Raw genomic sequence first — 16,802 nt, 5'->3', positions numbered from 1 at the left:
TCATATATGGAGATGGACAAAGCAGCGTTTATGAAATGAAATACAAATAATATGTTTGCGGCTTGCCTGATATGTTCTTCTCTCTCTTGGGCTGCTTCACTGCTCTCGCCGTTTCCGGTTGATTTGACGATGGAAGAAAACATCCACTGAATGACATCCCTGGAAGAGAATCACTACTTTAGCTGGAGTAGTTCCTGTCATCGTTTAGGTTCAGTATTGCAATGAAGGTTACGGTCCCGAGGCGCCAAACTCACCTGACATGCGGGAAATGCCGATTACAAGACAACGTTGCCTTTGCAATCGAGTGGTGGAGATCAGAGGTGGACTTCCTGTACGAGAAGTCATCCTCCAAAGTCTGTAGGATATACTCCAAGAACATGCGCACCACCTCAGGTCGAGGTCTATTTTGCTCATCCTAACGGAGCAAGATGGAGGCCAAGTGTAAGAACATGATCGGTAAACTGCAGGAAGTACATAGACAGCCATATTTGTTTGCTAACACATGTTGAGTACCTGATTGGACATGACTGAAGTCACCAACTCCCAGCTCCATGGAACTGTGTTTTTGTCAACACTGTGGTGTCTGCAATTAAAAGGTGACTTTCATTTTTGATTTCAAAAATGTGAGGTAGACAGAAATAACTCATAGCAAAACATGAAGGTGGTGTTGAAGAGGAAGGAATGTAACCGAGGTTCCACTATATAAGAGAATCTGAGCTTCACACAACACAACCATTCACACTCACATTCATACCTATGGACAATTTGGAGTCGCTAATTAACCTAGCATGTTTTTGGAATGTGGGAGGAAACCGGAGTACCTGGAGAAAACCCACGCATGCACGGGGAGAACATGCAAACTCCACACAGAGATGGCCGAGGGTGGGGAAAGACAAAATAAGAAGCAAAAAAGTTACCACTTCCACACAACATAGGAGAAGAACTCATTCATTAATTCATTTTCTACCGCTTATCCTCATGAAGGTCACGGGGGTGCTGGAGCCTATCCCAGCTGTCTGGGTACACCCTGGACTGGTGGCCAGCCAATCACAGGGCACATATAGACAAACAACCATTCACACTCACATTCATACCTATGGACAATTTGGAGTCGCTAATTAACCTAGCATGTTTTTGGAATGTGGGAGGAAACCGGAGTACCCGGAGAAAACCCACGCACGCAAACTCCACACAGAGATGGCTGAGGGTGGAATTGAACCCGGGTCTCCTAGCTGTAAGGTCTGCACGCTAACCAGTGGAGACGCACCAGTGTCCAGTCACCATCGATTCTCCGATTCTTGCTGGTTCTCTCACCTTTGTGCCCTCATCAGAAGATCCCAGGCCTTCACACAGTGGTGGTGTGAACATAGCGGGTCCAGGAGGATGTCACTGAGCAGGTGAGACATGACCTCCTTGGGAGGACAGTAACCAGGATGTAGAAGGTCAGCCAAGAGCTGCAGAGTTCCCTCCTTGATGTTCACCTGCATGGTGGTGTAAATTAGCCTGAGGCTTCGCTCGCAGAACGGCGTTGACCACCGCACGTCTTCTTCCTGCAGCGATAAAGGAATCAGATGATTATTATTAATATAATTAGTATGTAAATAAAAAAAAACGTGTTCTCACCAGGGTATGTGATAATCCGTGCATTACTTTCTGGAATCTATGAGGGCACACAAAACGCTTTTCATCCTGACTGGGTTCCCTGAAATCACCGTTAGCGTTATTTGCTTTGTCGGTCTCCTCTTGCCACATAAAAGTGTTCGAACCCTGTCTCTCTTCTTCACTTTCCCAACTCCATAAACCTTGCAAATCTTCGCTTTCCGATATAGACGCAGGAGCGTCGACGGGCTCGGCATCGGTCACGACGTCCACCCCTCGCCGTGAAATGGTAGTCTCATGTAGCGCGTGGTCACAAGTGGTGTGGAGTGTTATGCGGTTGGGTGAGGTAGCGGGGACTGGAGAGGAGTCGGCATGAGTGATGTGAAGTGGTGGCTGAGTGGCATCTTCAGTTGAACGAGCAGAGGCGTCGTGTCCTGAGTTGGTCTGCTCTGTCGCTCTTCTTTCTAGAAAAGAAAATGTTGGATTAGAAAAGTAGCTTCCAAATGAAATGAACTCGCTCCGGTTTCGACTTACCAGAGAAATCAGTCAATGAAACGGACTCTGGATGAACATCTTTTGAATCGTTGCTCCCAGAAGAACCCTAAAGAAGGAGAGCATTTCATTACTAAATATCCATGGGGAGAACATGCAAACTCCACACAGAGATGGCCGAGGGTGGAAAAAGACAAAATAAGAAGCCAAAAAGTTACCACTTCCACACAAAATAGGAGGAGAACTCATTCATTCATTTTGTACTGTTTATCCTCACGAGGGTCGTGGGGGGTGCTGGAGCCTATCCCTGCTGTCTTCAGATGAGAGGCGGGGTACACCCTGGACTGGTCGCCAGCCAATCACAGGGCACATATAGACAAACAACCATTCACACTCACATTCATACCTATGCACAATTTGGAGTGGCTAATTAACCTAGCATGCTTTTGGAATGTGGGAGGATACCGGAGTACCCGTAGAAAACCCACGCACGCACGGGGAGAACATGCAAACTCCACACAGAGATGGCCAAGGGTGGAAAAAGACAAAAATAAGAAGCCAAAAAGTTACCACTTCCACACAAAGTAGGAGGGGAACTCATTCTTTCATTCATTTTCTACTGCTTATCCTCACAAGGGTCACAGGGGGGTGCTGGAGCCTATCCCAGCTGTCTTCGGGCGAGAGGCGGGGTACACCCTGGACTGGTGGCCAGCCAATCACAGGGCACATATAGACAAACAACCATTCACACTCACATTCATACCTACGGATAATTTTTGAAATGTGTGATAGGAAACCGGAGTACCCGGAGAAAACCCACTCTGGAAATTGATCCAAAAAATTCAAATCCGGGTGCCAATGTTTTCATCATCTAAATGCTATGCTCTTACCTTTAAGAAAATATGAGTCACCTGCTCTCGTCTGACTCCATGTCCATGAAACATCTCCATATAACTGTTCTAGGTGCTGTACACTACAGTCGCCTCAACATGCAATCCTTTGTTCTTCCGAGACAGAACCTCTGAGAAGCTCAAAGCCCTCCAAGAAGGAAGAGAATCCAGATTAGAGTGGGCGGTCATTTTGTTATTCTAAATGAGTTGCATAGTTGCACTGCTTTGGGACAAAAAAAACTATGAAAAATAATGACAGTTTGAGCTTTTATTGACTTATTTTGCACTACAGTTACAATACACTGTGTTGTACACTATTTCGTTGATGTTGTAAGCGTGTTGATACAAATATTTCTTTGATATTTGTATCATTCTGATGATGATGATCAACAAACTTTTGTCAAAAATTACTAAATCATTCAATGAGTTTAGTAAATGTCCAAGAAAAAGTATGGGAATTGTGGTCACTGGTCCTGTTTTTACTTTGTATTGTGTAGATCAGGGGTCAGCAACCCGCGGCTCCAGAGCCGCATGTGGCTCTCCAGCCTCTTTGTTGCGGCTCCCTTTGCAATGCTTTAATATTTTTTAGCACCCGTGTGGTGAAAATGCACGTCTTTGTTATGAGTTTACAAAAATCCAACTTTGTGTGAGACCATGAATGCATCCTGACTGAGTTCTGACTGGTGACTGAATGAGCAGACAGGATGCTATCCAGTTCTCTCTGACAGGTTAACATGAAGGGAAATGAGTAATACTTTGAGTTATTTGAGTTATTAATTATTATTAATGAGTTATTTGACGATTCTAAAAAATAAATTAGAGCTCATTTAAAAACAAAAGTTTATCTCCAGTACTAGCAAGAGTACTCCAACTCGTCTTTTTTTTTCCCTCCAATGTTGTTTTAAACATACAACGTTTTGCGGCTCCAGGCTATTTTTCTTTAGTGGGCAAGTGGGTGAAATGGCTCTTTTCATAGTAAAGGTTGCCGACCCCTGGTGTAGATACTACAGGTACTACAAAAGCGCCATCTGGCGGCTACCTAATAAGATGAGTTCCCGGTGCAATTCTGCTCATGTACTCACAAATGTGATGAACCACGACGGCTCTGTGAAGGAGTTCGATTCCACACCCGTGTCGTCCTCCTCACTGTCGGAACTGATGGTGATGACAGTGGTCATAATTACTCCTCCTCGGTACGGCTTTCGGAGTCAAATAAAAGGTGATAAAACAACTTAATGACATTTGTAGTATTTTTAAAAACAATTTTAAAAAACGTTAACACATATGAGTAAAATATTAAATAGCTTAAATGGAAACAACTCTGGATGTAAACAATGAGTTAGGTGAAATGGCGTCCATATTGTTTATATTTGTTCTTCCGCGTCTTCCTGTTTCTTCTTCTACAATGAATAGGACAGATAGCGTTCATGTGGGTGGACACTGACATCTGCTGGATGTGAGGGTGAACTACATTAAACAAAGTTCAGTTTCTTCTTCTACAATGGATAGGACAGATAGCGTTCAGTTGGTTGGACACTGACACCTGCTGGATGTGAGGGTGAACTATATTAAACAAAGTTCAGTTTCTTCTTCTACAATGAATAGTACAGATAGCGTTCATATGGTTGGACACTGACACCTGCTGGATATAAGGGTGAACTACATTAAATAAAGCTCCACTTCTATGGAATTTTGGGCACCGTCCACAATTCTTATGCGAGACATTTCATCAGTTTAATAACGGAGGTTTTTCGATTATTTTTCGGAAGGTTTTATAGGCGGAAAAAGCATAAATGTGGACATTGTAGAAAAATATGCATTCACGTTAAAATAAGTAATATTTTTAATTGTGTGTTTTTCAGTGCCAGTCTTCATATTCCCCACTTTTCATCATGTAGTTCCACTTACCGCCACTTGAGGGTGCTCACGCCTTGCAGAAAACTAACTGTAATCAAAACAACCTATTAAAATTCATATAGGTAGTTAAACCACCTCAACTATTTTTTTCATATTTAGCCTTTTCACCATGCTTACACATGACCCAACTCTCTTCTAATCTAAAATGAATCAACCCTGTGAGTTTATTTTTATATTGCACAGTTGCCAGTGAGCAGGAAACAGATGGAATGCCCTAAAAACATTTGCTAGAGTAAAAAAAAACAAAAAAAAAACATGAACCTAGTTTTCAGTGGTGTTTTGCAGCCTGTGTTCCCATGATAAGCATTGTCAAAATATGTGTGTATTATATATTATAAAAGGCTACTACTGCACAATATCTCTTTTAGTAATATTTGATATAGTTCGAGGAAAGTAGCCAACCTACTTTTGTTTTGCTGCTCGTTTTTCTAAGAAATCTGAACCGCAGTGGCATAATTGGATGAAATGAGCGAGGCCGACCATCATACTGACCCCATATAAAACATTATGGCGGTGATGGTATATGCTAGTACCTGATATACAGCAACACAGACCTCTGCTATAAAATACAGCCATGCATCGTGTGTGTGTGTGTGTGTGTGTGTGTGTGTGTGTGTGTGTGTGTATGATGTATACAAGGTGGTAATGGCTGTGTGGGTGCATATGTACATCCCAGCAAATGACATGATGTGGAAATCACAGACAGCGTTGGTAAACAATGCTATCATTTTGTGTTGTTTTGTAAAAAAAAAAAAAAACAATGCATTGCATACATTTGCAAAACAATGCAATCTATTTAAAATGAAAGAAAAAGAGAAGGTGCTCACGCGAGGTTTATATTTTACCTGCACTGTAACTTGTACAATTTGGGGTGCATTCAATTTTTGGGTGTGTTTGTTTTGAGAAGAGTGAAGGTCACACGTCCAAGCCACTTAGTGCAAATTGTATTCCTAATCGTCAACATCTGCATGCAGGATTAAATGTTGGCATTCACCGGCGGAACTGAATAGCAATATCCCTACATAAGTCGCACTGGAGTATAAGTCGCACAATGTCAAAAATGCATAATTAGGTACAAAAAAAACATACATAAGTTGCTCTGGAGTAAAAGTCGCACAATGTCAAAAATGCATAATTAGGTAGAAAAAAACATACATAAGTCGCACTGGAGTATGAGTCGCACAATGCCAAAAATGCATAATTAGGTTAAAAAAAACATACATAAGTCGCACTGGAGTATAAGTCGCACAATGTCAAAAATGCATAATTAGGTACAAAAAAAACATACATAAGTTGCTCTGGAGTAAAAGTCGCACAATGTCAAAAATGCATAATTAGGTAGAAAAAAACATACATAAGTCGCACTGGAGTATGAGTCGCACAATGCCAAAAATGCATAATTAGGTTAAAAAAAACATACATAAGTCGCACTGGAGTATAAGTCGCACAATGTCAAAAATGCATAATTAGGTAGAAAAAAACATACATAAGTCGCACTGGAGTATGAGTCGCACAATGCCAAAAATGCATAATTAGGTTAAAAAAAACATACATAAGTCGCACTGGAGTATAAGTCGCACAATGCCAAAAATGCATAATTAGGTTAAAAAAAACATACATAAGTCGCACTGGAGTATAAGTCACACAATGCCAAAAATGCATAATTAGGTAAAAAAAAAAAGACATAGTACATAAGTCGCACTGGAGTATAAGTCGCACAAGGCCAAAAATGCATAATTAGGTTAAAAAAAACATACATAAGTCGCACTGGAGTATAAGTCGCATAATGCCAAAAATGCATAATTAGGTTAAAAAAAAACATACATAAGTCGCACTGGAGTATAAGTCACACAATGCCAAAAATGCACAATTAGGTAGAAAGAAAACATACATAAGTCGCACTGGAGTATAAGTCGCACAAGGCCAAAAATGTATAATTACGTTAAAAAAAAACATACATAAGTCGCACTGGAGTATAAGTCGCACAATGCCAAAAATGCATAATTAGGTTAAAAAAACATACATAAGTCGCACTGGAGTATAAGTCACACAATGCCAAAAATGCATAATTAGGTTAAAAAAAACATACATAAGTCGCACAATGCCAAAAATGCATAATTAGGTTAAAAAAAAACATACATAAGTCGCACTGCAGTATAAGTCGCACAATGCCAAAAATGCATAATTAGGTTAAAAAAAACATACATAAGTCGCACTGGAGTATAAGTCGCACAAGGCCAAAAATGCAACAATTGTTCAATTCAAGAAAATACATCTGGGATAGGTGCAGATTCTGGAAGATCTATAAAACTTCCTGTGCAGGATATTGTGTGTAGCCGCTCTATAGGAGTCCACAACTCAATACTCCATTAAAGTGTCATTGTACAAGTCGGTCCAAGTTTGAGGCGTACAAGCGAGTATAGATACTGTCGGAAAACTGCATCAGAAATGCCAGAAAGCAATACTACTAAGCAGTTTGAAGTAGTCTTCTGTCTGTCTGAATGAATAAGAGCAAATAATAAGAGCGTTGTATTGTAGTACTTGTGAGTTTGTCATCAGCATGACGATAACTCTGAAGTCCGGGGCTGTTTGATGAGTCTATTATGTCTCAATAACTCTTCAGAGCGTGAAACAAATACTCCAGGGAGTACATGTTCTCTACCCGACTTGTAGTTTATCAAGAAAGAGAAAGGCTAGAAATGTTACCCACGGGAGGAACCCTCTGTTTCTTCCAAAAATAATGGATAAAGCCCATGATGGGAAAAGTCACAAATAGAATTGTTTTCTTTATCCGGTCCAATGCTTCACTATAGGATTTTCTTATATACGCTAAATCAGTCATTTGGGTAAATGTACATAAGATTTGCATGGGGGCTTCACAACATTATTTCACATGAAGATCCATGCAAGAAAAACACAGCTGAGGGTCATGAGGTTAGTCTGGGCCCTCATCCAAAATTTCACTAGGGATTATGTTCATGTGATCAAAGAACAAACGCTATAGATTTTGCATTAATAAGCACACAAGATGACCAAGTAGTCTAATATCAGATCATACTTGTATTAACAAGTGGGTCAAAAATGACCTGGTACGGTTGTTTTCTTGAAATATCTTAGTAATTAAAAAAAATTATCATTTCATATTCCAGGTATTCCTCAAAAAACATGTTTTTGATATCATGCCGTTCACATTTTTAAGTTATCTTTTATACATTTTAAGAAATTTTTGTTTTTGTGTTACTACCCCAACCTTCCATAAGTGGGTCAAAAATGACCCGGTCAGGTTGTTTTCTTGAAATATCTTTGTAATGACAAAATTTTATCAATTCATATTCCAGGTATTCCTCAAAAAACATATTTTTGATATCATGCCATTCACATTTTTAACTTACCTTTAAAACATTTTAAGAAATTTTTGTTTTTGTGTTACGACCCCAACCTTCCATAAGTGGGTCAAAAATGACAAAAATGAAAAATTATCATTTCATATTCCAAGTATTCCTCAAAAACATGTTTTTGATATCATGCCGTTCACATTTTTAACTTACCTTTTATACATTTTAAGAAATTTTAGTTTTTGTGTTACTACCCCAACCTTCCATAAGTGGGTCAAAAATGACTTGGTCAGGTTGTTTTCTTGAAATATCTTCATAATGGAAAAAAATGTATAATTTCATATTCCCGGTATTCCTTAAAAAACATATTTTTGATATCATGCCATTCACATTTTTAACTTACCTTTATGCAACACACAATGGATCCTCACATTTTCTTTTGTTGTACGGGGTCATTTTCTTTTTCAAAGATGTAAAAAAGTAAAAAAAATGAAGATATTTCTAACATGAAATCATTCTTGTGTGGTCCTAAATATAATACTAAATATCATACAAGTGATTATTCCTAACCAAAATGGCAAAATTGTCATAAAAAGGCATTGATTCTAGTATGGGTCATTTTGGACCCACTTATGGAAGAGTGTAGGGTCCAGTCACTCGTGCATCTAAGGGTTAAATATAATTAGCACACTCAATTAAAGCAATTAAGTGTAATTAAAATAGTGTTTCCACTATATAATATTTTATACATGGAAATAATCTGGCAAATCCTGTCCAGGTGAAAGCTTAGTCTCGTCTTAATAGTTTATTTATGGTGACTCACCTGTGGCTATTTTAAGGACAGTGCTTTTGTTGTTATGATAGAACCCGATGAGGGAAATCGTGTTCGACTCCGCACGAGGTGTGATGATCCGTGTGATGAAGTAAAGTGGAACATGCAGTAAAAAAAAAAGGTATTTCTTGCCTTTTTGAGAACATGTTTTTGCCAGGATCGCGGTACCTTTTGGGATGCAAATATTCTCCGTCTGTGGTCCGTGCGGCTTTGTTGAGGACATCCAGCCTTGGAGCATCGCCAACCCGCCAACCAGGCAAAGAAGTTGAGCCGAGAATCCCCTCCAGATGGTCAGTTTTGGGGAAATGTGACCAGACAGGAAGACAGAAAGCAAAGCGTGGAGGTGAGCTGTTATAAAACTTTACACTTTAACCCCGTAAGTCCAAACAATTGGGATACACTTTTCGGGAACTGGCAAGCACCCACTTTTGACCAAGATTGTTTGGAAAACATGGCCGCCATCAAGCAAAACTTCTGTGCGGGGGCGGGGCTGAGCAATTACAGTAATTGTTCATAACTCATTGACTAAATATTAGAAAACTGCGAGTATAACTGTGTTACATGAATACTAGCATGTCTTCCAAAGCATTCCAAAGCGGGGGGGGGGGGCAATCACATGACTATAATATCATATATTGGTAATATAATATATTGGTATACATTGGTAACACTTTACAAAAAGGTACACAAAATTACAGTAAATGAGAAACTAACCTACCTACCTAACCCTAACCACTATTCATTAGTTCCTCAGTAACTACTCTAATCATTAGTTCCTCAATAACTACTCTAAATGCATGTGTCTTAGCATTAGTTCATTAGTTTCTCTGCCACTACTCTAAATGCATGTGCATTCGTTCCTCAGTAACTACTCTAATCGTTAGTTCCTCAATAACTACTCTAAATGTATGTCTTAGCATTAGTTCTTCATTAGTTTCTCTGCCACTACTCTAAATGCATGTACATTAGTTCCTCGGTCACTACTCTAAAATCATGTGCATTAGTTCCTCAGTAACTACTCAAAATGTATGTGCCTCAGTTCCTCTGTAGCCACTCTACTCATTAGGTCCTAATTAGCGCTTCATTAGTTCCTCAGTAACTACTCTAATCATTAGTTCCCCAATAACTACTCTAAATGTATGTGTCTTAGCATTAGTTCTTCATTAGTTTCTCTGCCACTACTCTAAATGCATGTGCATTCGTTCCTCAGTAACTACTCTAAATGCATGTGCATTAGTTCCTCAGTAATTACTCAAAATGTATGTGCCTCAGTTCCTCCGTAGCCACTGTACTCATTAGGTCCTAATTAGCGCTTCATTAGTTCCTCAGTAACTACTCTAATCATTAGTTCCTCAATAACTACTCTAAATGTACGTGTCTTAGCATTAGTTCTTCATTAGTTTCTCTGCCACTACTCTCAATGCATGTGCATTAGTTCCTCAGTAACTACTCTAAATGTATGCGCCTCAGTTCTTCCGTAGCCACTCTACTGATTAGTTCCTAATTAGCTCTTCATTACTTCCTCAGTAACTACTCCAAATGCATGTGCATTAGTTCCTCAGTAACTACTCTACATTTATGTGGCTTAGTCATTGGTTCTTCATTAGTTCCTCGGTAACTACTCTCATCATTAGTTCCTCAATAACTACTCTAAATGTATGTGCCTTAGCCATCAGTTCTTGATCAGTTCCTCTGTCACTACTCTAAATGCACATGCTTTAGTTCCTCAGTAACTACTCTAAATGTATGTGCCTTAGTTCCTCAGTAACTACTCTACATTTATGTGCCTTAGTGATTGGTTCTTCATTAGTTCCTCCGTAACTACTGTAATCATTAGTTCCTTAATAACTACTCTCAGTGTATGTGCTTTAGCCATTAGTTCTTCGTTAGTTCCTCTGCCACTACTCTAAATGCACATGCTTTAGTTCCTCAGTAACTACTCTAAATGTATGTGCCTTAGTTCCTCAGTAACTACTCTACAACAGTAGAGTAGTCATTGGTTCTTCATTAGTTCCTTGGTAACTACTCTAATCATTAGTTCCTCAATAACTACTCCAAATGTATGTGCCTTAGCCATCAGTTCTTCATTAGTTCCTCTGTCACTACTCCAAATGCACGTGCCTTAGTTCCTCAGTAACTACTCTACATTTATGTGCCATAGTCCTTAGTTCTTCATTAGTTCCTCCATAACTACTCTAATCATTAGTTTTTCAATAACTACTGTCAATGTGTCTTAGTCATTAGTTTCTCAGTAACTACTCTTATCATTAGTTCCTCAATAACTACTCTCAATATATGTGCCTTAGTCATTAGTTCTTCATTAGTTCCTCCATAACTACTCTATCCCACACCTTCAATGTCGGGCCTGGTTAAACCGTAAAACAAAGGCGAGATGCCGAATAAGTCATGCTGGATTGGTACAGGTACAAGTCCCGGGTCAGCCCGCAGACGACATGTTGACGACATCCAAGTCACGCTCTCGTACCTCTAACGCACAGCTGCCAAACACTTTCCTCGGAGTTTGTGTCACCCACGTTTTGTCTGTGACCGCTTAGCTGAACATCTGACTGACAGAGCGTGCCAGGGATGATGTGTGGATCTCAGCCCGATGACTCACTCGGTCTCAATCTGTGACCCCAGAGGCTGGCAGGCGTCACAACGCCGCCCTTGCCATGTACTCCTCAATGTAGTGACACATCACCGCAAGGGTAATTAACTGTGTTTTAGAGCCTGTCATGGCGCACCAGCTCTGGATCAACACCAACACTGGCATTTTTTTTTTACATTTTGTTTACACCTTCCCCCGCATGTCATATTGTGTATTTCCTCAAATAGTGACCTGTCCTCAAATAGGTCCTAGCTTCTCAGGCCGCTTTTCAAAGTGGAACACTGAACTAAACATTGCGCATTGCAGTTTGCTACACTCATATTTGCTAAAACATACGCCTCCAAGCTAAAAGTCAACCCCCAATCAGACTCCCTCAGCTCCCCCAGTTAGATTTCTGGTATCATCTCTTATGTTACCGAGTCGGTTTTGACCCATGTATTGTAAATAAAAGTAAGTTACAATCAAATTTGGTTCTCATGTCTTGGTTAATATAGTAATATAGTGGAATATGGGCGGCACGGTGGTCAAGTGGTTAGCGCGCAGACCTCACAGCTAGGAGACCCGAGTTCAACCCCACCCTCGGCTTGTCTATATGTGGCCTGTGATTGGCTGGCCACCAGTCCAGGGTGTACCCCGCCTCTCGCACGAAGACAGCTGGGATAGGCTCCAGCACCCCTCGCGACCCTCGTGAGGATAAGCAGTAGAAAATGAAGGAGTTGTCCTCCTATTTTGTGTGGAAGTGGTAACTTTTTGGCTTCTTATTTTGTCTTTCCCCACCCTCGGCCATCTCTGTGTGGAGTTTGTATGTTCTCCCCGTGCATGCGTGGGTTTTCTCGTGGGTTACTATGTGTTTCGTGGTAAGGTAGTTGATATAGTACTACGTACATATAGTAGTACTGTAGCATACTTTGCGGCACTTAAAAAGGTGCTAAAACTACATCTTTCGAGGTAAGGTAGTTGATATAGTACTACATATAGTAATAATGTACTATGTCTTTCGAGGTAAGGTAGTTGATATAGTACTACATATAGTAGTGCTGTGGCATGCTTTGCGGCACTTAAAAAGGTGCTAAAACTACGTCTTTCGAGGGAAGGTAGTCGATATAGTACTACATATAGTAGTACTCTAGCATGCTTTGCGGCACTTAAAAAGATGCTAAAACTACGTCTTTTGAGGTAAGGTAGTTGATATAGTACTACATATAGTAGTACTGTAGCATGCTTTGCAGCACTTAAAAAGATGCTAAAACTACGTGTTTCGAGGGAAGGTAGTTGATATAGTACTACGTATAGTAGTACTGTAGCATGCAAGATGCTAAAACTACGTCTTTCGAGGGAAGGTAGTTGATATAGTACTACATATAGTAGTACTGTAGCTTGCTTTGAGGCACTTAAAAAGATGCTAAAACTATGTCTTTCGAGGGAAGGTAGTTGATATAGTACTACATATAGTAATACTGTACTATGTCTTTCGAGGTAAGGTAGTTGATATAGTACTACATATAGAAGTACTGTAGCATGCTTTGCAGCACTTAAAAAGATGTTAAACTACATGTTTCGAGGTAAGGGAGTTGATATAGTACTACATATAGTAGTACTGTAGCATGCTTTGCAGCACTTAAAAAGATGCTAAAACTACGTGTTTCGAGGGAAGGTACTTGATATAGTACTACATGTAGTAGTACCGTAGCATGCTTTGCGGCACTTAAAAAGATGCTAAAACTACGTGTTTCGAGGTAAGGTAGTTTATATAGTACTACATATAGTAGTAGTGCAGCATGCTTTGCGGCACTTAAAAAGATGCTAAAACTACGTGTTTCGAGGTATATAGTACTACATATAGTAGTAGTGCAGCATGCTTTGCAGCACTTAAAAAGATGTTAAACTACATGTTTCGAGGTAAGGGAGTTGATATAGTACTACATATAGTAGTACTGTAGCATGCTTTGCAGCACTTAAAAAGATGCTAAAACTACGTGTTTCGAGGGAAGGTACTTGATATAGTACTACATGTAGTAGTACCGTAGCATGCTTTGCGGCACTTAAAAAGATGCTAAAACTACGTGTTTCGAGGTAAGGTAGTTTATATAGTACTACATATAGTAGTAGTGCAGCATGCTTTGCGGCACTTAAAAAGATGCTAAAACTACGTGTTTCGAGGTATATAGTACTACATATAGTAGTAGTGCAGCATGCTTTGCAGCACTTAAAAAGATGTTAAACTACATGTTTCGAGGTAAGGGAGTTGATATAGTACTACATATAGTAGTACTGTAGCATGCTTTGCAGCACTTAAAAAGATGTTAAACTACATGTTTCGAGGTAAGGGAGTTGATATAGTACTACATATAGTAGTACTGTAGCATGCTTTGCAGCACTTAAAAAGATGCTAAAACTACGTGTTTCGAGGGAAGGTACTTGATATAGTACTACATGTAGTAGTACCGTAGCATGCTTTGCGGCACTTAAAAAGATGCTAAAACTACGTGTTTCGAGGTAAGGTAGTTTATATAGTACTACATATAGTAGTAGTGCAGCATGCTTTGCGGCACTTAAAAAGATGCTAAAACTACGTGTTTCGAGGTATATAGTACTACATATAGTAGTAGTGCAGCATGCTTTGCAGCACTTAAAAAGATGTTAAACTACATGTTTCGAGGTAAGGGAGTTGATATAGTACTACATATAGTAGTACTGTAGCATGCTTTGCAGCACTTAAAAAGATGCTAAAACTACGTGTTTCGAGGGAAGGTACTTGATATAGTACTACATGTAGTAGTACCGTAGCATGCTTTGCGGCACTTAAAAAGATGCTAAAACTACGTGTTTCGAGGTAAGGTAGTTTATATAGTACTACATATAGTAGTAGTGCAGCATGCTTTGCGGCACTTAAAAAGATGCTAAAACTACGTGTTTCGAGGTATATAGTACTACATATAGTAGTAGTGCAGCATGCTTTGCAGCACTTAAAAAGATGCGAAAACTACGTGTTTCGAGGTAAGGTAGTTGATATAGTACTACTATATGTAGTACTGTAGCATGCTTTGCGGCACTTAAAAAGATGCTAAAACTACATGTTTCGAGGGAAGGTAGTTGATATAGTACTACGATATAGTAGTACTGTAGCATGCTTTGCGGCACTTAAAAAGATGCTAAAACTACGTATTTCGAGGTATATAGTACTACATGTAGTAGTACTGTAGCATGCTTTGCGGCACTTAAAAAGATGCTAAAACTATGTGTTTCGAGGTAAGGTAGTTGATATAGTACTACATATAGTAGTAGTGCAGCATGCTTTGTGGCACTTAAAAAGATGCTAAAACTACGTGTTTCGAGGTATATAGTACTACATACAGTAGTACTGTAGCATGCTTTGCGGCACTTAAAAAGATGCTAAAGCTACATCATTCGAGGTAAGGTAGTTGATATAGTACTACATATAGTAGTAGTGTAGCATGCTTTGTGGCACTTAAAAAGATGCTAAAACTACGTGTTTTGAGGTATATAGTACTACATATAGTAGTAGTGCAGCATGCTTTGCGGCACTTAAAAAGATGCTAAAACTACGTGTTTCGAGGTAAGGTAGATGATATAGTACTGCATATAGTAGTCCTGTAGCATACTTTGCGGCACTTAAAAAGATGCTAAAACTATGTCTTTCGAGGGAAGGTATTTCGGTCTCTGTCTGATTCAGCGCAGGAAGTAGGAAGTATTATTGATAAGAAGCAAGCAGCTTGAAACTGCAAAAGTCAGGCAGTTAGATGTTACAGTACTACTCCAACTCGAGTATTTTCAAGCAATTACCATGTAAAAGTGCCTGGCACTCTCTACAGCTGAGTAAACAACCGCCCCCTGCGGGCAACAAAGCAAGTATAAAAATGCGTTTAACTTCCCCAAATCCCATTCGTACCTGCTCTAATTTAAGGGCACCAACTTTATTTTGTAAATATGCTGACAAGCGTGACCTTCAATGCTTCATTAGTCCGCTCACGCGTTCAAACTTCCACTATGCTTTTTCTCCATAAATGCGGAGTCTTGTTTGTTTGCAACACAACAAAGGTCAGCGGCCATGTATTTATCCCCCCCAACCTGCCAGGTCTGCTGACAGCGTCGGCAACATGAGACGAATGGCCGTGAGATGTGGAAAGATGTCTGAAGGAAGAAAAAAAAAAAAAACATGTGAATCACACTGTGGCTGTGACACACTCACACAAACGCATGAGTCCTCACCCACTCTCTTGAATCTCACACAATACTGCAACAATAGCCAGGAACAAACACATACATTTACTGCATACTATGTAAATAAGAAAAACGACCCGATAAGGTAAAGGTATCAAAAATGGGGTCACGGCCGAATTTGTGCGAGCTGAAATCCCAGAAGGAATGATTGCTTTTCCAAAGCACCTGCAGCCTAAGATGACTTTTTTTTTTTTTCCACAGCACCTCAGGCCATTTATTTCTGGAATATTACATAACGTAGTACCGGGTTCTGCACATATCCAGCCGAAACAGCCTTCTTAGAAAGAGAGTGAGAGAAAAAAAAACTAGAGAAATGTACCCCCTGTTCTGTTGTTTATATATACTGGATGTCCGTCAACTCCACAACCATCGAGATCTCAACCAATCGCTGATCGGCTGTGATTTATGGTGTTTCACAAAGCCATTAATAACCAGTGGTGAACAGCATCAATCAGACCGTTACCTGCTGCTGGACAGCTTGTCAAATACATTTTACGCGTACATCGATGACTGATGAGTCGGTAAAGCTCGTAATAATGAATGTATTGATGAGATTGTGTGGGTTTTCGTGCTTCGGCACATCGGGCCCCGCAAAATGAACGCGATGGCTTTGTCACGGACGTGACAAAACCAACAGTTACGCATCATTTTTGCCCTTTTCCCTCATGGCTATAATTAGCCTCAGTTGACAACTGTATTGTTGAGCGGTACTGTGTTTGACTTAACTGGCGAGGACACCGGGAAGATGTATACACGCCCGATTGGATAGGATGACAGCATCATAACAGGAAACGGGATCCTGGGGCACAGGAAGCTGGCTATTGTTGGACCCTGTAGAGGTAAAAGTACAGAAGGTCAGGGGGTGCATGTGTGTAATTTGTGTATTA

The 16,802-nt window shown here is 40.0% G+C and overlaps 1 protein-coding gene across 15 annotated transcripts in view; it reads right to left on the bottom strand.

Annotated features, from left to right (window-relative positions):
- rgs14b (regulator of G protein signaling 14b) overlaps positions 1 to 16,802 on the bottom strand; it is an 81,335-nt gene that overhangs the window by 3,392 nt on the left and 61,141 nt on the right. For 7 of the 15 annotated variants that reach the window (XM_058063977.1, XM_058063967.1, XM_058063964.1 and 4 more), the window contains 3 exons: positions 9,234 to 16,746; positions 4,064 to 4,136; positions 3,056 to 3,129 (listed from right to left, as the gene is read on the bottom strand). Coding sequence is in view for 7 of the 15 variants with exons in the window: in XM_058063963.1 (XP_057919946.1) it covers positions 67 to 159; positions 255 to 415; positions 514 to 583; positions 1,315 to 1,550; positions 1,624 to 2,063; positions 2,134 to 2,200; positions 4,064 to 4,136; positions 4,890 to 4,926; positions 9,234 to 9,303 (1,247 nt within the window). In the remaining 8 variants the exon portion in view is untranslated. Of the gene's footprint in view, positions 1 to 66; positions 160 to 254; positions 416 to 513; positions 584 to 1,314; positions 1,551 to 1,623; positions 2,064 to 2,133; positions 2,201 to 2,981; positions 3,130 to 4,063; positions 4,418 to 4,889; positions 4,927 to 9,233; positions 16,747 to 16,802 lie in introns of those variants that run through there. The other 8 variants (XM_058063963.1, XM_058063973.1, XM_058063976.1 and 5 more) reach the window with 8 other exon arrangements.

The sequence above is a fragment of the Doryrhamphus excisus genome, chromosome 23 (genome assembly GCF_030265055.1).
Source record: "Doryrhamphus excisus isolate RoL2022-K1 chromosome 23, RoL_Dexc_1.0, whole genome shotgun sequence".
NCBI classification, from domain to species: Eukaryota; Metazoa; Chordata; class Actinopteri; order Syngnathiformes; family Syngnathidae; genus Doryrhamphus; species Doryrhamphus excisus.
The sequence above is the reverse complement of the archived record's forward strand: the minus strand, read 5'-3'. Positions and strand labels throughout refer to the sequence as shown.